The following is an 18423-nucleotide window of genomic DNA, read 5'->3' on the forward strand; positions in this document are numbered from 1 at the left end:
GTTATCGATAATAATAACTTTGCGATTAGCTGCGACTGGCGATTAACCAAGTACTGTTATCGAGCAGTTTCAAGCAGCGTGCCAGGTTTTTTTCGTTTTAGAAAAAACCATACACAATAATTATATATAAAATAGGATAAGTTAAATATAGTTGAAATAAAATGGCAACCGTGGCCAAGCGACAAAAGATTGAAGACGAAAAGCCCAGCACATCGAAAGAGAGCCGTTCGAAAAAGAAGTCCAAAAAAAATGCGACTACCGGCGAAATTTCCACCGACTGGGACGTGGATAACTACCGAACGGAATACGAGAGTGAGGAGCACTGGCAACTGCGTCGTGACTTTATGATGGCACACAAGGACCGCTTCGACGAGGAGCGCTTGGTGTGCCTGGCACAGACATTCATCAACATGGAATTTCTGGGTTGCAAATACCCTTCGGAAACAATGCTCCTGGTCGCCGAGTTGTCAAAAGAGATTGCCGAAGAGTTTCGCCAGAAGCGGGCGCTGCGGCTAAAGCGCACGTTTGTCAACGCATCGGACGCAGCCGAACAGCGGGCCAAAGGTAGACGGAACAATCCAAAATAATAATAAGATCATAGATGTACTATAAGTGACGGAAGAAAATGTTTTATATATTACTCGTAAATATATAAATATATATGTATATTTAGTATATATGTGATCGTGAAACCCACGAATCCTGATTACACGTATTCCAAATCAATTAGGCCGCTCCCAACAGCCAATGCAGAAGAAACAAGTCCAGCTCGAAAGCCAATCCACCAGCAGCGCCGAACGGATGTGTTTCGGTGGCGGCGCCCCACTCGATCTCTTCGAAGGTTTGCGCTTTGGGAATCTGATAATTTATTTAGCTGGCGGTCGCAGTTGCTTGCGCAATTCTTGTAACTTGGCCAAAATGAAGTACGACGAACGCTTGATTGAAGCCCAAACGAATGAAACGTCCAAAACAGCAGAGATTGTAATCAATGATGAGGTTATAGCCACCGGACAAGGCGATAATCTAAAGGCAGCCAAAGTAGCTGCATACAAGCAGGCTTTGCTCCTGCTGCAGACACACTGCTATAGCATTAAGGTAGGCAGTGCCTAGAGGATTACCTGAGATGAGTTCATATGCTTATACATCTTTTCTGTGTCCAGCTGAATGCAGCGCGAGCTACGATCAAGGTTGAGAAGGGCAAAAATGGCATTGATATCAATGTCACCAAGGAGTCGGCGGACAGTCTGACGGATAGCAAGCTGGATGCGAGCAACAAAGGCTATCGTATGATGCGCATGATGGGCTGGACAGGCGGTGGTCTGGGACGCCGCAAGCAAGGTCGCGAGGAGCCCGTAGGGTAGGTGTTTGGTCTTGATATCATTGTCTTTAACTAAATATGGAATTCCAATATTTTGCAGCTATCTGTTAAAGAACAATCGTATGGGTTTGGGCTCCAATGATCCGCATGCTAACCTGGCAGATTATCGCAAGCTCATAGAGAACTATGTCAATTCGGATGATATACGAGACATGCAGTTTGAGCCGAACTTCTCAAAAGAAGAACGCGCCACGTTTCATCAGTATGCAAACTTCTTTTAACCATTGTTCAAAATTATTCCTAATTATTTTGTATTTTGTAGGATTGCTAGCAAGTTTGGACTGCGTTCGAGTAGCTACGGCACTGGAGAATCTCGTCGCTTGCTTATAACTAAGAAAATCAGCTATAATATCATACTCAACGAGGTGCTCACCAAAAGAAATCCCAAGTTCTGCGAACGCTATTTTGTGCAGGTGCCCATGCAGAAGGCCCACCTGTTTCCAGGTAATGTGGCTGCACTGGATTTGGAGAGCATAATGGAATAATGAAATAATGAATAGTGTATAATTTGTAGTTACGGTTACTTTTTATATAAGTATATATAAAACATTTTCAGGACAATTAATATAAGTTTATAGTAAAAAATAAATTTTATACGTACATATATGAGAAAAAAGTATTCATTCAAATTCAGTTGCATTAATTTGTGTTTACGTTTCGCTGTGACTGACTGATTGCGTTTGCCTTCGAATGACAGTAAAAAAGAGCGTCGTGCAACAACAAGTGCATTGATCGAGACTCCCTTTTGTTTGAAACGCAAACGTTTGTTTTATGAAATAATGAGCATATGTCCGCGCTGCAACTGCGTAGCATCTGGACAAAATCGCCTAGTCACCGACAGCTGTGGACACAACAAGTGTCGATTGTGTCTGCTGGCAGATGAAGTCGCTTGCTCGGAGTGCCAGTTGACAAGGGAGCTTGAACCCGCAGCAGATGCTGTAGCTCAACCAGTTGAGAATGAGGATTATAAACATATAACGATCACGACCCAGGGCTATCATTGCTCTGTGTGCAACAAGAGCTTTCGGAGTCGTACACAACAGTATTATCATCGTAGCTGTGGCAATGAGATCCTCAAGAAGTTTCCCTGCACACAATGCTCACGCGTAATTTAAAACAAAAGCTGCTGCTTCAATTCAATATATGTGTAACAGTTAATATTTTTTAGCGCTTTGCCACACGTTCGCATCTGAAGTATCACCAGAAGAGCCATAACAGTCCCAGTTTCAGCTGTTCAAATTGCAGCAAAACCTTTAGGCAGGAGCTCTTGTTGCAACGCCATATGCGTACCCACAACTCATCTGGCTTTCCCTGCCAGCAATGTTCACGGATCTTTCGCAGCCAGGGCGCCCTTGCGGCTCACGCTGTTCTGCACAGCGGCAACAGCTTGCCATACAAATGTGTTGACTGCTCCAAACACTATCTAACTATGGCAAATTTAAGGCAGCATCGCGTGAAGCACGAGCCGAATAGCCGGCGGCACCAGTGCAATGTGTGCAACAAGTGCTTTCTGCGCTCCTCCACGCTCAGATTGCACCAGGCCCGACACACTCAGCGTCCGCGTCATGCCTGCTCCCAATGCAATAAGACCTACAACGATGTGGATGCATTGCAGCGGCACGTGAAGCAACACACAACCAAACTGCGATACCGATGTCTGGAATGTGACGTCACAGTCAGTCGGCGCGACAATATGAAGCGGCATATGCGCTCCATGCATCCGGGCATTGAATTCGATGCGGGCGTACAAGTCTTAGATGTCGAGCAGAGCACCACGACTTCGCCAGCTGCTGCAGAGCAGCCAACTGCACCAAGTCTGCGCTACAGCAGCGTCATCATGAGTGTGGGCAATGTGCAGCCGGTGGTAGTGCCCGAACTGGAGCCTGAGAAACCGCTGCCAGAGAAATCGCTGCCCGATAAAGTTCAAAAAGAGAATGTAAAATTATATCGCAAAATCATATTGGACTTGGATAACGAGGAGTACTCCAATGAGCTGAGCACCACTGGCCTGGATATGGACGAGTCAACACCGACAACCGCTGAACAACAAGCGACGCAGCTCGCACCGACGCAACATCCAACTTTGCCTGACCAGAGCAGCTCCTGCTTTAGGCATTGGCGCAAAAACTTCAAATACTTCTATGAAAATGAACATACCAATTAAAAATTATAGTATTAGCTATTGTTAGAAGATCCTTAAAGAGTCCGAGGCAATGTCTTGCTCAAGAATTTAAATGAGATGTGAACTGATCAATTGGCATAAGGCATTATAATGAGATGGGGTCAATGTAGTTATTTATACATATAGCTGAATGAAATGCTGGCCTGATGCCATATTATACACTTGCTGAGGGTATGTCAACTAGGTAACGGTGTGTGTATATGCTTATAGACAGGTTTATATAGCTCAGTGAATCAAATGACTAAGTTAGCTTCATTACGCTTAGATCAATCTTTTAAAAACTCTCGAAATCAGGCCCTGGTTCCATTTGCATATGTATATTATATTGTTAGAGTTAAGTATTTGTATATATTGTACTCTAGTGATAAAACTTATACATCAGTGTTTGATTCGAAACAATATAAAAGCTAGTCCCAACGGAAGGCATACATAGGTTCTTTTCAATAATAATTGTTTATAATATATAATTATTTATAGTTTATAGAGTATTAATGAGTCGTGATCTCTAAAATGCTGCTGCTTACTTGGCCTACGTCAATGACAAGGGTCTGGGCACTGTTCGATGAACAAGCAATAGAAATACATAATTATATTATCCAAGCGCAGTGCGCGAAATGTGGAGCGAGCAAGCGGAACTAGAGGTACTACAAGAGATCTATGATATAGCCCGTGCAGCTGGAGGCAAACAAAATTGGCGCAAGTTGCTGACACTGGGCTACGGACTGGAGCGGGACTTGAAGCGCAAATTGCTCTGGATATGGCCCACAGCATTGGATCTGAAGAAACTAAATGGTGTGCTTAAGCAGCTGGACATTCACCATGTGTTGAGCATTGGCTGTGGCAGTGGATTGCTCGAGTGGCTGCTCGGCGTGGTGGCTGACCAAGAGCTGCGAATATATGGCCTGGAAAGGGATCCGAACTGGTGGCGCAGCAAATACGCCGTACGCAGTTTTATTCCACTCAACTACATTGAGCAGGCGGACTCCAAATTGATTCCCAGTTTCTTCAGCCGCTGCTGCTCGGGGGTTGCGCCATGTGCGTTGCTCTTTTCCTACTTTAACAATCGCAGCGCCTTCCTGGACTACCTCAGCGCATTTGAAGGCAAGTGGCTGATATTAATAGGTCCACAGCCTGCATTGGGCATACACACAGATCCAAATCCTCTGCAGCCTCAGCTGCCTGACAAACAATGGGCGCTGCGCGAGCTTTGCGAATGGACTGAACAGAATGTGGTGGCCATCTACGAGAAAGTCGACATTATTTAGCTAAATATACAAGATAATTAACAGATATATATTTATAATATGTATTATTATGCGTTATCTATAAATTTATGTCTAGCCCCTATTGACTTCTATGTGAAATCTGCAGGCTGGTATTGTCTGCACTTCAGCCGTCACAGTGCTATTGATACCCAGATTACTAAGCGCGCCTCGCACCAGACCACAAGTGAAGGCGACAAATTTGGGCGCCTGCTCTAGTTGCTTGGAGCCAGGCGAGATGCGTGTGAGAAAACGGAATGCTTTATCCTGCACCACGTACATGCCGTAGTTGTTGGTGCGCAAGTTATCCACTTGCTTCTTGTAAATCAATGTCCAGAAGTCAGTGCATATAAACTTCATGGTCTCCAGCTCATCCTTGAAGCGGCCGACGTCTCTCGTGAGGCGCTCGATCAGCCGATAGCCGGTGGTAAAGCCTATGTACTCCAGGGTGCCCAGATCATTTTGATCCTGCAAAATAGTAATGTTTATACATGCTTTATCTATGATTTAATGCTCCACCTTGCTATTATTTAGGCAATAGTTCACTATCTCGGCATGCAGGCAATCAAATACAATTTCCTCCGACATTATTATAACAATACTGTTTACGTTCTGTAAATCAGAGTTGCACTCAACAGCTGACTATGACGTTATCATGCGAATGGCAAAAGTTGCATTTGCAGCTGTGAATGGGTAAAAATTGAGTTTCTTTAAAGCAAATATTTTTTAAAATGCTAATTTTTATGTAAGTACAAAATTTCGACTTTTTTACTTATTCAATTAATTTATTGTATTTTATTTATATTAGTTAAATATATATATGCGAAAATGTAATTCTGCAACTGCTTACTTGATTTGCACTGCTAATGATACAGCTGACTCCGACGATGACATGTGAATGGCCAAAGTCGCGCTTACGGCTGCCAGTGGGTAGACATCCCCGCTCAACTAGCGATGTATACAAACTGCGTGGTCAAAAGGGATGAGTTAAATTAGTTAAGGACAAGAAAAGTGTGCAGTGCATTTAGCGAAGAACATGGCTAGCCTGGATCTGCGGCAAAGCTCAACGCTACACAGCCTGGTGTGCCAGTCGATATTGGTGCTGTTGTGTTTGGTCTGTTATGGCTATGGCGGCCTGAGCGGTGCCAAATTTGTGTTCGATGACACCGTTGCCATAGTGAAGAACAAAAATGTCAACTCGTTGCCCACCAATTGGACGGCGATCTTCAGTCACGACTTTTGGGGTGCACCGCTCCTAAGCGCGGATTCACACAAATCTTTCCGGCCGCTGACAACGCTTATGTTCCACTACGAATACGCGTTACTTGGCCTGAATGCTGCGCACATGAAGTTTCTCAATCTGTTGCTGCACTGCGTCAATACGCTGCTCATGTGGCGCCTTGTACGCTCGCTGTATGTGGAGGACATTGACATTGAACGATGGGCGACGCTATCAGCGGCACTGTTTGCCGCCCATCCGGTGCACACAGAAGCCGTATCCGGCGTAGTGGGCCGAGCGGAGCTTATGTTTGGACTCATACATCTGCTCTGTCTGCTCCTAACAGTCGCCAGCGCAGATAAGCCAGGTGGCAGCAGCGTTATTCTCATTCTGTTGCTTACGGCAGTGGGCATGCTGTTCAAGGAGTCTGCCATTACAATACCGTTATGCTGCATTATGCTGGACTACTTTCAGAATGGCACCTATATGCTGCCGCTGAAGCTACAGCAGCGAGTGATCACCTCACGTCTGCGCTACCTGTGCTATATATGCGGCATGCTCTCGCTGCTGCTCCTGCGCCTCTGGTGGCAAAACTTCGAGGCGCCGGAATTCAAGCCTGTGGATAATCCAATAGCACACAACGAGCAGCTGCTCACGCGAGGTTTGTCGCAGCAGTACCTGTACGTGGTGAACTTCTGGCTGATGCTATGCCCACAGTGGCTGTGCTTTGACTGGGCGCTGGGCTGCATCAATCTGGTGACCAGCATTTGGGATATGCGTCTGCAAGGCGTCATTGCCTTCTACTCATTCCTCATTGTCTCCCTCATGAACTTTCGACGACTCGCAGGCCTCATGCTCGGTTTGGCATTGATGGTTATTCCATTTCTGCCCGCATCCGGCATCATCCGTGTTGGATTTGTCATTGCGGAGCGCACACTGTATGTGCCATCGATTGGCTTCTGCCTGGTGTCCGTCTACGGCTTCCTCTACTGCTATAAAAACTATGCGGGCAACAGATATTGCCGTGTGGCTCTGCAGGCGCTTCTCATGCTGCTCTTTGCCGTGTTTATGCTGCGCACAAGGCAACGGGCGGCCGAGTGGTTAAACGAGGAGCAGCTGTTCAGCTCGGCGCTGCAGGTGTGCCCCAACAATGCCAAGGTGCACTACAACATAGCGCGGCTGGCCACGGACAATGGCAACAGCAGCCGTGCCTTCCATCACTATCTGAAGGCTGTCGAGCTCTATCCGGAGTACGAGTCGGCGCTGATGAATCTGGGCAATCTCTATCGCGAGTATGGGCAATTGGAGACAGCTGAGAAGTACATACGTGCTGCCTTGGCTGCCTATCCCGCCTTTCCCGTGGCCTGGATGAATCTGGGCATCGTGCAGTCGGCGCAAAAGAAATACGACCAGGCGCTGGATAGCTATAGACAGGCCCTCAAGTATCGCTCTGACTATGCCGTCTGCTACTACAACATGGGTAATCTGTTTCTGGAGCAGCATCAATACGGCGAAGCACTGCATCATTGGCAGCATGCCGTTGCCATTAATCCGCGACAGCCTAAAGCTTGGGCCAATATTCTAACCATGTTGGATAACCGTGGCATGTACGAGGATGCGCTACGAATCTCCGCCCAGGCGCTGACCCAACTGCCCAATGAGCCGAGCATTCTGTTTATACGTGCGAATGTTCTCGGCAAGCTGAAGCACTATCTGGAGGCAGAGGCACTGTACAAACAGGTCATTGAATTGGAGCCACGGAACATGCTGTATCATACGAATCTCGGTGTGCTCTATCATCGCTGGGACAAGCTGGAGGAAGCCATCGAGTGCTATCAGACTGCCATTAGTATTAATTCCTCGCGGGCGACAACAGCGCGAGATAATCTCGGCAAACTCCTGAAACGCTTGAATCGCGAGACGCCTAAGGAATCACAGCAATAAGGGCTTTTCCAAAAGGAAACCCTACTCTAAGTTAAAGACATCTGGTCATAGCTGTAAGTTTCATCCAACTTCATCCAAAAGCAATCCAATATCTTAATATAGGGGAAGGGAACTATTTTGAAACGTTTTTAAAGCAATTTTATGACTTTATATATATTTATATTTTTACAAATTTTTGTTCGACGATCCTTCTAAGACATTTATATATATCTTATATAAGGAATCTCTTTTTTAAATACTGATATTATTTTTACAGTCAGTAAAAGATTTACAAAGCAACAACAAAGAAGAACAAAAACCTCAAATGGATCTATATATCTATGTCCAAAAATATGTTTCCATAATCTCAGTTTCTCTTTATCAACGAATGTGTCACACAGCAGTTCATCAAGCGCGTAAACCCCCTAAATAGATTGGTAATATTTTTTTAATGAACTAGTCATTTTTGTATTTCTGATGAGCCGTTCACGCTGCCTGCCTTATCAACACTATCTATGACTCTGACATGTCATCCATATCATATCTTCGAACTTAACACCTAGAGAACTCAATCAACTTGAATGTTCCACACTCACTCTATGAAACTAGATTAAGTTGATAGATATAATATTTAAATTAAACATTAAGCTCTATATATGTATTTACTATTAGATTTATTTATTCATTCGCAAGGGTATTTACAATTAATGTTTATAACTAAATAATGAAGGAACCACTAGGAGACAAAACATAATTTAATTACAATCTAAGACATGGGACTACAAATAAAATACTTTCGAGAGCAGCGAAACACTTGTTACACCGTTGATTAATTACACTTCAATTCCATACAGTAATCGCATTACAAAATAATAATACCGAGAATTACATAAACTATTTATACATATATAGGAAATAATAATATATATAGCAATAATCAGAGTGAAGCACAAAACGTGTTGAGGATATAAAAAAATGAAATCAATTTGAACAAAGGTTGCAAATTGAAAATAATCACAAAGAATAAAATATAATAGGCAAATGTGCAATTTATAAATATATATATATATGCATGTATATATATGTGTGTGTATGGGAGTGTCTGTATATTAACAAAGTCTTTGAAGTTGAGATGCACGTCGGTTTTACTTAGTTTTGGGCAAGCTAGCGAGCGAGCAACGGCGAGACGGCCTACCTAACAATAAACGCAAAATTACAATAGCTAATCATAATCAGAATAATAATAAAGCAATGAAAAGAATATAACACAGTTCACACAGTTACTGAGGCTGCGCATCAGGGTAACAGGGGAAGATCTAGAGAGGGCATTCAAGACTTATTTCTATTTGTATATAGATAGTATATGTGTATCAAATGGCTGCCTTAAAGCAGCACAAACTCCTCGCTTTCACTGTCATCCGGATCATGTTCGTAGCCATGCAACTGCTGTGGAGCAATGCCCTCCAGTTCGTGGGCTAAGGCGGCCACTTGCGATATGAGGGGCTTATAGAGCGAGTCGCTCATCTCATCGCGTGCATGATCCAGGCAGCGACCACGCGAGAACGTGAACAGCGGATAATTCATCTCGGGCGGGTCCACTTGAGGCGGTTGCTGGGCTTGAGATTGGGATTGAGCTGCTGGTGCCGTTGATTTGTCCTGGGTAACGCCAGAAGCGCAACGCATGGGATGCAAATACTGAATAAAAGAAAGGATTATATATTGCCCTTAGTTAGCGTCAGCTTGACTCACCAATTGCACGCTCTCCACAAAGCTATCGAAATCTGTTTTGGTAGGACAATAGAAACCAATGCAGCAGCTTGGGTCCATCTTGGTGGACTTCAGTTTTCGTGGCGATTTACAGTGAAACGAGTGCATGGGGAAAGTCTCTTGGTTAACATCCACCATCTCCTGGCAGTAGTGCGGATCCAGATGTATCAATTTGTCCTCCTGGAAGCCCACAAAGTACAGCGAATGCTTGGGCTTGCCGCCAATGATGCCCAGGCAGTATTCCGTGCTGAGCAAGAGCTTCAGGCAGTGCGCATAAACGGGATTCAGTTTGTCAGTGCCCAAACGTAGTGGTATCAGGACAATCAAAGATTTCCAATGTTGGTCAGGCTTGGGCGCATCGCTGGTCGAGCGTTTCGCTTGCTGCCAAGGCACATGAGGCTTGGGAGCCGGCTCCGGTATGCTGCACAGCTCCTCAATGTCTTGAATGTAAACTGTAAACGCGGCGATTAATAATGGATACGGAGTGTGTAGAGTACAGCTTACTGGTGCAATCCTTGGCCACGTAGACACTTATATTGTCAAAGTCGGCATTTTCTCGAGCGGCATGCTCTAAGGCGTGTCTGCATAATAAATGGAATATAGCATTAATGAAACCTCCTGCAATATAGATCCACCACTCACTTTAATAAATAGGAGACTGAGGCGGGACCATACCAATCGCCTGGCTTCTTGCCCAGCTGCTCGCCGAGGCGCACCAGCGCATGGATGGAAAAAGGACTGTTTTTTGAGGAGCTGTCGCCAAACCACTTGATTATCTTTTTATGCATATTATCCTCGTATGTGGAATGCAGCTGCGATTCCGCATCGTAGCGCCAGCCTGTCGGAAAGCAAAGTACCCAATTAGCAGTGTTTACTGTAGCAACAGACTCGCACTTACTGCGACCCAAAAAGTGACAAATGAGACCCTGAGCCAACAACATTTGGCCACTCCGCAGCATACAGCCCCAGCCGCAGTCTGAGGTGTAGTTGGAGCCATTCATAGTGGGGAATTCACGCCGATAGGTCATCCAGATGCGGCTGTAGAAATCACGACGGAAACCCTCAATGCCCTCCTCCCACGGACTTTCGGCCAGTTGATTTTCGGCCGCATCCATGCCCAGCTCTTGGGGCACAACAATCTCATCGATTTGTTGCGGATTTATGGAGGACGACGGAGTAGCGGTTGTTGCTTGAATGCTATCAAACGCCGATGTGGCATTATCCGGCGGGGTATCAGCACCGCTAGTAATCTCTGTGGTGGAGTTCTCCATGCTGACGGGAGGGGTGTAGCGTCGATGATAGCAACGCCCAAGCAGCCAGACGGGCTGCTCCTTTGAGAAGCTTGTTTGTCGCATTTTTCCCGTCCAGCCATATTTGACATTATGCCACATGGCCACTAGCTTGGATTCCATGCCCTTGGTCGGTGTGCGATTTGCCGCCAGATCGGGATCATCGCTATGCAGCTCCACGTGACCAGCGCTGTGGTTGTTGCTATGGCTGTTATTGTTGCTGTTGTTGTTGGTATTGCTGCTGCTATTGCCGCTATAAAGCTGAGTAAACGCATTCATGAAACGTGATGACGTCGATATTTTGCGCTGTGGAGTCGCTGTCGCAGCATTTTCCAATTTTGGGTTGAGGTTTGCACTTGTTGCAGGTGTCGTGCCCATGGCCGTTGCTGACGCAGCAGTCGTTCCCGGAGCAACTAATGCCCTGTGGTGTATTGTTTGTATGGGCGCTGCTTGCTCCTCCTCGATGGCGCCATCCTGAACGTCGCCTTCGACAAGGGAGGCGGCCGTGCCAGCGGCACCACCACCCACCTCGGCTCTGCTGTCGTAGATTACCAGCTTGTCGTCGGTCAACTGTGAGAGCAGTGCATCATAGTTCATCTGTTTGGATTTGGAAACGGATGAGCGACGGCGCTTTGTACGTATTTTCGACAATTTAAAGAACGATGGCATCGCACAGACAATTCAATGTGAGCCACTCGCTGGCTCTTACCCCACTGAATCATAGGCATTCTGCTACCTTGTGGTGCTGATTACCGATATTTACTCACCGTTTATTTGTTTAAATATGAGAATGATAAAGTTAAGCTTTAGTTTTCTGCGTGCTTGTACTCGTATTAATAGGTTTACACGCACGCCAAACGCGATAAGCTTTTGTTTACGTTTATATTATGCACACCAACTCACAATTAATGGAAATGCAAGCTGATTACGTTTTATCAGTTCTTGATTTTATTGATTGTGTTTGTAAGAGAGGATAATGTACTCTCGAATATCATTTCAATATGAATTTAACTATATACACGAATATAAAACATATTGATACTTTCTTTTATTATTAATATTATATTTGCATAAATAGTATTTAATTTACGTAATATATTTTGCAAAAATCAGGGTTAAATTTAATTATATATTTTCTCTTATTTGCATCAAAATCGATCTTCAATATGCATAGCACAAACATTACGTTAACAATTTCAACAATCTAAATCATGGCATAAACGTTTTATATGCGCTTGCATTGTTCCGTTTAGCCACAGAGTTGCCACCTTGCATTCGGGTGCTGCAACTCTACTTGTTATTACCATTCTATTTAATGCTGCAACTAGTATAAATACAGCGCAATTGTAATTATTCTGCGGTTGAATAATCACGGATCGCAATCCACTTAAAATTTAATTAAAATACGCAAAAGCTCACAGTAATCGTATTCTAAACGTTTATCGCTGCGTACGGCAACACCGTAAGATTCTGTTTGTTATTGCGCAACTCGTTGTGCGGAGGGGCAAAAGAAAAGTAAAATAAAAAGAAACTAATTTCAAAATGGTAAATAATGCAAATGAACACATAATAAAATTTCTAATGAGATTCTAACCAAAACGCGCCACAGCAAAATCCAATTCAAAGGTTAGCCTACACTCTTGGTCATCGTACCTACACCCGATTGCCATTGCTGTGCGCCGCCGGTGCGAGATTAACAGAAATAACAACAATTAACATGCCGATGGCAAACTCCACGCGCCTCTCCTCGTCCTCCGTGCTGGCCACGGAGTCATCTAACAAGGGCATGATCATCATAAACAGGCCCAAAGCCCTAAATGCCATCAATTTGGAGATGGTGCGCAAGATCTACAAACATCTGAAAAAATGTGAAAAGTCCAAATCCTTGATGATCATCAAGGGCACCGGGGAGAAGGCGTTCTGTGCGGGTGGCGATGTGCGCGCCCTGGTTGATGCGGGACCCACGGATGAGTCGAAGAGCTTCTTCCGCGAGGAGTACACAACGAATGCGCTGATCGGCAACTACAAGATACCCTACATTGCCATCATCGATGGCATTACAATGGGCGGTGGAGTAGGTCTCAGTGTCCATGGTAAATATCGCGTGGCTACCGATCGCACGCTGTTCGCTATGCCCGAAACGGCCATTGGGCTATTTCCTGATGTGGGCGGCTCATACTTCCTGCCACGCCTGCAAGGCAAGCTAGGTATCTACTTGGGTCTTACGGGTCATAGGTTACGCGGCGGCGATGTCTACTATGCTGGCATTGCTACCCACTACTGCGAGAGCAGCAAAATTCCAGAATTGGAAACTGCATTACTCAACTGCCCAGATGCCGATGATGTGCCTGAGATACTGGAAAAGTTCCACTCGAAGCCGGAAAAGCCGTTCTCATTGACGCCCGTGCTGGAGCAGATCAACAAGCACTTCTCGGCCGGCTCCGTGGAGGAGATACTGGAGAGCTTGCGGACTGACGACAGTGATTGGGCAAAGAAACAGCTGGAGGTCAGTGTTTAGTACATAAATAGGTGATAAGAGTCGTGCGATCCAGCTGCTAATTGACGTACGCTACGCATAAATATTTAGACAGTGTTATATAACACACAAATATTATATATTAAGAGAAAAACAAATTCAATTAACGCCTCGTGGCGCATGCCACGTTTCGCATATTAACTTAACGAGCGATGCTAAAAGCTAATTGAATCATTTATTTATTTATTTATTTATAGATCCTTAGCAAAGTCTCTCCCACCTCGCTGAAGGTAACATTCCGTCAGTTGGAGCTGGGAGCCCAGCTTTCGCTGGCCCAGTGCCTGATCATGGAATATCGCCTGGCCGTGCGCCACCTGGAGCCACGCGCCGACTTCAAGGAGGGTGTGCGCGCCCTGCTCATCGACAAGGATCAGAAGCCCAAATGGCAACCATCCACGTTGTCCGAGGTCACCGAAGAGCATTTGGACTGGTTTTTCAAGAAGTTGCCCGACACGGAGGAGCTCAAACTGTAATTAAGCTGTTGCTGCTTGCTTAGAATTTTACTAGCACGCAATTTCTGCTTGAGTTATCCCAAAGTCTTCCTCTCTTTGCACTCTGCCCCGCATTCTACAATAGCTAATGCATAAACAAATTGAGTTTATTATACAGTTTAGCATGCATTTTACATTGATTTGCATGAGCAATCTTTGATAGATGAGTAATCTCTTTTATCTCTATTCCAAACAGCGACTAAATCAAGGCCAACAGACAACAGTTCACGTGAAATTTGATGCATTTATATACGATATACATAAAATTTATATATATATATATATATCTACATATACGATATATATATATATATATATAAATATTTTATAAAATTTTTTTAACTATATACAAATATTGTGCCTAAAGAAACACTAGCAATCGGTTAACAGTAAATAAATTGAAGCATGTAAATATTTTCAAATCTGATTTTGTTTGATTTACATTCCTCCATTAAGCACTCTCCTTCGACTTGATGCTCTCCTCCACCATGTTGGAGAGCTCCACGAGTTTGTCGATTTGTTTGGGTTTAAAGTTTAGTTTGCCCAGTTCCAGAGTCCAGGCGGCCACATCGACGCGCAGCTGTAGTCGTATCTTATCGTCATCCGATACCGCAGTGGATGCATTTCCGCTGCCCTGTGAATTGGATGCACCGCCACTCTTGAGATTACGTAGACGACGCAAAGATTCCTCGGTTTTCTGGACAGATGTCAGCACCTCACTAACCACATTGAAGTAGCTACGGGTTAAGAGAATTATTAATATAATAGATATACATTTGTGTTCAATTTTCTTTACTTACGCCTTGGTTATGTTGCTGCACACCTCGGCCAGTATCTGCTCCACCACCAGTGTGCCCAGCTGTTTCTCATGCTGAGCGGCAAAAGCCTTGAGCGGACGCAGCATCTGCTCCACGTAGCTGGAGCAACGAGTCGGTACCTCACGGTTCGTCTTGCGATACAAACGCGGCAGATCGTTGACTTGTCGCACATTGTCTGCCCCGCATTCGGTGATTAGCAGCTGCTTCAATGTGTCCTGTATGTTGGTGAGGTGCATGCCCAGTGTGTCAACCAAGTCGGCTATGGACTTGCCCAAGACATTGCTGAACAATGCTAGATTCTTGGTCTCAGGCGCCGACTGCATGATGAGCTGCTGCAACTGCGGCAAATATGATTCCAATTGGCGTGTGTCCGTGTATAAAGCAATTAGCAATTGATTCCGTGTGTATGGCTTTGAGTAGCTACTGCTCTTGGCCTCCTTGATGACATCTCGGATCCAGCGCGAGAGGCGCAAAACTATCTGAACATTGAGCTTGTAGAATTTGGCAAATACCTCCGACAAATAAACGCCCTCGGACCAGCAGCGAGTCAACGCTTCTTTGGCACCATTGAAGGGCATAAGGTGATAGGCATCTCCCTCTGGATGGGCTTGCAGCGAATCATCTTTGAGCAGGGGCTCTAACTGTGCCTCGAATTTTCCGGCGATTTCCTGCAATTTAAAGGCCAAAATATGAATATAGTTCTCAAATAAGATTCACAACTCACCTGAAAGCAGATTTGAAAGTAGACGGGCAGATTCCAGCGTGCCTCGAAGCTTTTGGTTTGATTGTGATGGCGGAAGGAGGAGACTACCTTTTCGCCGCGGCTCGTCAGCAGCTCCTCAATCTTGGCCAGAAAATCGCGTGTGCACTTGTATTTCACATAAAACACCTCCGAGTTGCCTGGTGCAAATATTGAATTCATGTGCAGCTCCAGGCGCATCTCAACATCTGCCCAAAAACTGTTGACCACAAAATTGAAGCCGTTTAACTTATCCGAGTAAAGCGTTAGACGCAACAGATCCGCCATATGCAGCGATATAAAATTCAATACTTTGCTATAAATGCCAGCCAATCCCTGTGGCGAATTCTGCAGCTGTTGCTCGCCAATGATGGCGCTCATATAGGGAGCAACAATATCTTCGCGAAAAGCGCGCTCTGCTCGGTCACACGCATCGAGTGTGATGTAGATGCGCAGACAGCGCTCCAAGTGCTCGGAGGCACCGTTCTTCGCCTGCTGCAGTGAAGTGTACAAGAAACGACGTAATTCCTGATGTACTTGCTCCTCCAGTTGTTCAATTGTGGATCTGTGTAAATTGCTCAGCTGAGTGTCGCAATGTTTCTCATGGAATCTCAACTGTATCAGGTCAAGTGCAGCACGCTCCAAGTCAACAGCCTGGGCGGGCTCGTCTTCGCTTAGCTTGTTCGTTATCAACTCCTGCAACTTTTCCATAATCTCGTATACTTTCTTAAGGCTTTGCAAACTGCGTTGAAATTCACGCAATTTACGCTTTTCCTCGAGCTGACTGCGCAGCTCAACCACATTTTCCTCAATTAAACTGTGTATGCCCTCGATTTCTGAACGAAATTGCTCCAAAGGGCGTTGTATAGTGTCGATGGTTTGGTCCAGACCCACCAAGTTGGCACTCAAATTAACGAAATCCGCATAGTCCTCGTTGATGAGATCGATCATAGCGGCACGTAGACCCTTCAGATAGAGGCCCAAGTTGTCGCGCAGCTGCTCCAGGCTAGGTGCGTTGCGATTCTTGTGTAGAAACTCATCCACGGAGAAATTTTCCTTTAAACCAAAGGCGCTGAAGGACAATTTGAAAAATATTCACAATACGAACCTTCATGAACTCATTTTTATCAAAGCAAAGCTTTTCAGCAGTGCTTGTGCCACCGGCCACTGATGGTCTTCTTGCTGGCTCATGCATAGTCGATTAAAGCCTTTGTAATAGAATCAAAGCAATTTTAAAACAATTGCCACGAACGAAAAGCAGCAGCTGACAGCTACATCTGGCTTCACAGTCGATAAACGCAATACGATTAATTTTAAGGGCTGACACTTTTACAAATGTACCAAAATCAGGTAGTTCGACTTGAGAAAGGATGTGCTTATAAATTAATGCAGATTTTGGTACTTCTGAGGTGAGCCACACAGCTGTTTGCATATTTATTTTTTTTATTATTATTATTATTATTTTTTAATACAACGCGCGACATTAAACCCCTAAGAAATTGTTGGTACATTTCAGATAGTACATAATAAGTATGCAAAGTGGCAGCTCAGTTTAAAAACAAACAGGTGGCAACGCTAGACTACATATCGACGTATCACTTTTTTGCCGGCTTTATTTACAAATAAACAAATTGCAAACATGCCGAAAAATCCAGGCTATCGTAACAATAATAATGGACCGCGCAAGCGTCAAGCACAGCTGGATGAGCAGAATCCCGTTGTGCAAGCGTTTCGTAGCTATGCGACCGAATTGGACGCCAAACACGATCGCCATGAGCGAATTATAAAACTAAGCCGCGACATTACAATCGAATCGAAGCGCATAATATTTTTCTTGCATTCCATTGATTCGCGCAAGCAAAACAAGGCCAAAGTGCTTGAAGAAGCGCAACAACGTTTGAACAAGCTCATCGAGGTGAATTTCCGAGCCATTGCCTTGGAGCTGCGCAATCAGGATGTCTATCAGTTTCGTGCCGCATACTCGCCTGGCTTGCAGGAGTTCATTGAGGCGTATACCTATATGGAGTACTTGTGCAACGAGGACAACGGCGAGAACTCAAAGTCGATATCAGACTGGTCGGCCTTGCAGTTGATTATGCAGTATGAAGTTGAGGCGGAGAAGGAGAAACCCGTGCAAGACGTGGGAGATTCGTCAATGGCCGGTGAAGAGGAAACAGCCAAAGCTGTGGAAAAATTCCAGTTTTTCGTCGATCCCACTGAGTACATTTTGGGCGTTTCGGATTTAACTGGCGAGCTGATGCGTCGTTGCATCAACTCACTGGGCAGCGGGGATACGGACACATGCATGGAGACCTGCAGGGCATTGCAGCAGTTTTACACAGGGTGTGTTAAGCACAGGGTGCACCTTCATAATGGAAACTAATGTCTAATTCTTTGTCACTTGCAGGTATATCAGTCTGAACTGTCAGCGTGCCCGCGAATTATGGCGTAAAATAACGACAATGCGGCAGAGCATGCTGAAGGCCGAAAATGTCTGCTATAATGTGAAGGTGCGTGGCGGCGAGGCAGCCAAATGCGCCAGTTTTGATCAAAAGCCAGCAGAAGAAACCGATGAGGGTTTCTTTTAAATAGATAAATAGATTCAACAAACATTCGCAGCTTATAAGCAAAATATATGTAATCATTCTTTTCAAAATATACGGCAAATGTATTATTTGCAGCAAACGTTTAAATGTGATGTACGTTAGTGATCGGACTATCGAGATATTGAACCAATGTGCTTATCTCCAAATCTTATCGATAGCAACTGATAGCTGTTATTTAATTGTATAGGTAATTTACTTATTGTCTTATTGCAA

General features: G+C 44.8%; 9 protein-coding genes across 10 annotated transcripts; 6 read left to right on the plus strand and 3 right to left on the minus strand.

Annotated features, from left to right (window-relative positions):
- Positions 1-8: 8 nt before the first annotated feature.
- LOC108620184 (NF-kappa-B-repressing factor) lies at positions 9-1997 on the plus strand. The gene is made up of 5 exons (XM_018017086.2): positions 9-564; positions 731-1095; positions 1161-1357; positions 1419-1580; positions 1641-1997. Exons 1-5 carry the CDS (start codon positions 162-164, stop codon positions 1861-1863), a joined length of 1350 nt encoding a protein of 449 aa, XP_017872575.1. The 5' UTR covers positions 9-161; the 3' UTR covers positions 1864-1997.
- Positions 1998-2015: 18 nt separating this feature from the next.
- LOC108620193 (uncharacterized) lies at positions 2016-3986 on the plus strand. Its single transcript, XM_018017097.2, has 2 exons — positions 2016-2484; positions 2547-3986. Exons 1-2 carry the CDS (start codon positions 2158-2160, stop codon positions 3540-3542), a joined length of 1323 nt encoding a protein of 440 aa, XP_017872586.1. The 5' UTR covers positions 2016-2157; the 3' UTR covers positions 3543-3986.
- Positions 3862-5481, minus strand: Trs33 (trafficking protein particle complex subunit Trs33). The gene is made up of 3 exons (XM_018017212.2): positions 5342-5481; positions 4903-5290; positions 3862-4800 (listed from the first exon to the last, which is right to left on the minus strand). Exons 1-3 carry the CDS (start codon positions 5408-5410, stop codon positions 4676-4678), a joined length of 582 nt encoding a protein of 193 aa, XP_017872701.2. The 5' UTR covers positions 5411-5481; the 3' UTR covers positions 3862-4675.
- LOC108620293 (uncharacterized) lies at positions 4175-4673 on the plus strand. The gene is made up of 2 exons (XM_089461903.1): positions 4175-4568; positions 4630-4673. The coding sequence occupies exons 1-2, from the start codon at positions 4175-4177 to the stop codon at positions 4671-4673; spliced, it is 438 nt and encodes a 145-aa protein (XP_089318029.1).
- A 377-nt stretch (positions 5482-5858) lies between the features above and the next one.
- Positions 5859-10568, plus strand: Tmtc4 (Transmembrane O-mannosyltransferase targeting cadherins 4). Its single transcript, XM_018017056.2, has one exon. It carries the CDS (start codon positions 5859-5861, stop codon positions 7983-7985), a length of 2127 nt encoding a protein of 708 aa, XP_017872545.1. The 3' UTR covers positions 7986-10568.
- On the minus strand, positions 8620-12230 carry Atg4b (Autophagy-related 4b). 2 transcript variants are annotated; one of them, XM_018017077.2, is made up of 6 exons: positions 11788-12230; positions 10630-11617; positions 10374-10569; positions 10236-10312; positions 9714-10183; positions 8620-9659 (listed from the first exon to the last, which is right to left on the minus strand). In XM_018017077.2, exons 2-6 carry the CDS (start codon positions 11615-11617, stop codon positions 9348-9350), a joined length of 2043 nt encoding a protein of 680 aa, XP_017872566.1. In that variant the 5' UTR covers positions 11788-12230; the 3' UTR covers positions 8620-9347. The 2 variants fall into 2 exon arrangements, with proteins under 2 accessions (XP_017872566.1, XP_017872558.1); XM_018017069.2 differs by lacking the exon at positions 11788-12230 and having other exon boundaries at positions 10630-11754.
- Positions 12231-12317: 87 nt separating this feature from the next.
- Hibch (3-hydroxyisobutyryl-CoA hydrolase) lies at positions 12318-14469 on the plus strand. Its single transcript, XM_018017105.2, has 4 exons — positions 12318-12565; positions 12630-13526; positions 13754-14025; positions 14244-14469. Exons 1-4 carry the CDS (start codon positions 12563-12565, stop codon positions 14248-14250), a joined length of 1179 nt encoding a protein of 392 aa, XP_017872594.1. The 5' UTR covers positions 12318-12562; the 3' UTR covers positions 14251-14469.
- On the minus strand, positions 14268-16853 carry Cog2 (conserved oligomeric Golgi complex subunit 2). The gene is made up of 4 exons (XM_018017044.2): positions 16713-16853; positions 15590-16660; positions 14848-15533; positions 14268-14784 (listed from the first exon to the last, which is right to left on the minus strand). The coding sequence occupies exons 1-4, from the start codon at positions 16797-16799 to the stop codon at positions 14499-14501; spliced, it is 2130 nt and encodes a 709-aa protein (XP_017872533.1). The 5' UTR covers positions 16800-16853; the 3' UTR covers positions 14268-14498.
- A 31-nt stretch (positions 16854-16884) lies between these two features.
- Trax (Translin associated factor X) lies at positions 16885-18297 on the plus strand. The gene is made up of 3 exons (XM_018017181.2): positions 16885-17013; positions 17121-17947; positions 18012-18297. The coding sequence occupies exons 2-3, from the start codon at positions 17244-17246 to the stop codon at positions 18190-18192; spliced, it is 885 nt and encodes a 294-aa protein (XP_017872670.1). The 5' UTR covers positions 16885-17013; positions 17121-17243; the 3' UTR covers positions 18193-18297.
- Positions 18298-18423: the final 126 nt, after the last annotated feature.

Source organism: Drosophila arizonae, chromosome 2, assembly GCF_054131065.1.
Source record: "Drosophila arizonae isolate 15081-1271.41 chromosome 2, UAZ_ARI_1.0, whole genome shotgun sequence".
Classification (NCBI taxonomy): domain Eukaryota; kingdom Metazoa; phylum Arthropoda; class Insecta; order Diptera; family Drosophilidae; genus Drosophila; species Drosophila arizonae.

Bases quoted from the DNA above. Each gene is read 5' to 3' on its own strand.
- LOC108620184 (XM_018017086.2), top strand. From the start codon at position 162: ATGGCAACCGTGGCCAAGCGACAAAAGATTGAAGACGAAAAGCCCAGC. The intron at 1,096-1,160 runs GTAGGCAGTGCC...TTCTGTGTCCAG, and splicing joins CACACTGCTATAGCATTAAG to CTGAATGCAGCGCGAGCTAC. The intron at 1,358-1,418 runs GTAGGTGTTTGG...AATATTTTGCAG, and splicing joins GGTCGCGAGGAGCCCGTAGG to CTATCTGTTAAAGAACAATC.
- LOC108620193 (XM_018017097.2), top strand. From the start codon at position 2,158: ATGAGCATATGTCCGCGCTGCAACTGCGTAGCATCTGGACAAAATCGC. The intron at 2,485-2,546 runs GTAATTTAAAAC...AATATTTTTTAG, and splicing joins CCTGCACACAATGCTCACGC to CGCTTTGCCACACGTTCGCA.
- LOC108620293 (XM_089461903.1), top strand. From the start codon at position 4,175: ATGTGGAGCGAGCAAGCGGAACTAGAGGTACTACAAGAGATCTATGAT. The intron at 4,569-4,629 runs GCCGCTGCTGCT...TAACAATCGCAG, and splicing joins ATTGATTCCCAGTTTCTTCA to CGCCTTCCTGGACTACCTCA.
- Trs33 (XM_018017212.2), bottom strand. From the start codon at position 5,410: ATGTCGGAGGAAATTGTATTTGATTGCCTGCATGCCGAGATAGTGAAC. The intron at 5,291-5,341 runs GTGGAGCATTAA...ACTATTTTGCAG, and splicing joins ATTGCCTAAATAATAGCAAG to GATCAAAATGATCTGGGCAC. The intron at 4,801-4,902 runs GCTAGACATAAA...ACTTTCTCGTAG, and splicing joins TCACATAGAAGTCAATAGGG to ATGGCCACCACATTCTGTTC.
- Tmtc4 (XM_018017056.2), top strand. From the start codon at position 5,859: ATGGCTAGCCTGGATCTGCGGCAAAGCTCAACGCTACACAGCCTGGTG.
- Atg4b (XM_018017069.2), bottom strand. From the start codon at position 11,689: ATGCCATCGTTCTTTAAATTGTCGAAAATACGTACAAAGCGCCGTCGC. The intron at 10,184-10,235 runs GTAAGCTGTACT...CCGCGTTTACAG, and splicing joins CGTGGCCAAGGATTGCACCA to TTTACATTCAAGACATTGAG. The intron at 9,660-9,713 runs GTGAGTCAAGCT...TCTTTTATTCAG, and splicing joins TTGTGGAGAGCGTGCAATTG to TATTTGCATCCCATGCGTTG.
- Hibch (XM_018017105.2), top strand. The intron at 13,527-13,753 runs GTCAGTGTTTAG...ATTTATTTATAG, and splicing joins GGGCAAAGAAACAGCTGGAG to ATCCTTAGCAAAGTCTCTCC.
- Cog2 (XM_018017044.2), bottom strand. From the start codon at position 16,799: ATGCATGAGCCAGCAAGAAGACCATCAGTGGCCGGTGGCACAAGCACT. The intron at 16,661-16,712 runs GTTCGTATTGTG...TTTGGTTTAAAG, and splicing joins ATAAAAATGAGTTCATGAAG to GAAAATTTCTCCGTGGATGA. The intron at 14,785-14,847 runs GTAAGTAAAGAA...CTTAACCCGTAG, and splicing joins TGCAGCAACATAACCAAGGC to CTACTTCAATGTGGTTAGTG.
- Trax (XM_018017181.2), top strand. From the start codon at position 17,244: ATGCCGAAAAATCCAGGCTATCGTAACAATAATAATGGACCGCGCAAG. The intron at 17,948-18,011 runs GTGTGTTAAGCA...TGTCACTTGCAG, and splicing joins TTGCAGCAGTTTTACACAGG to GTATATCAGTCTGAACTGTC.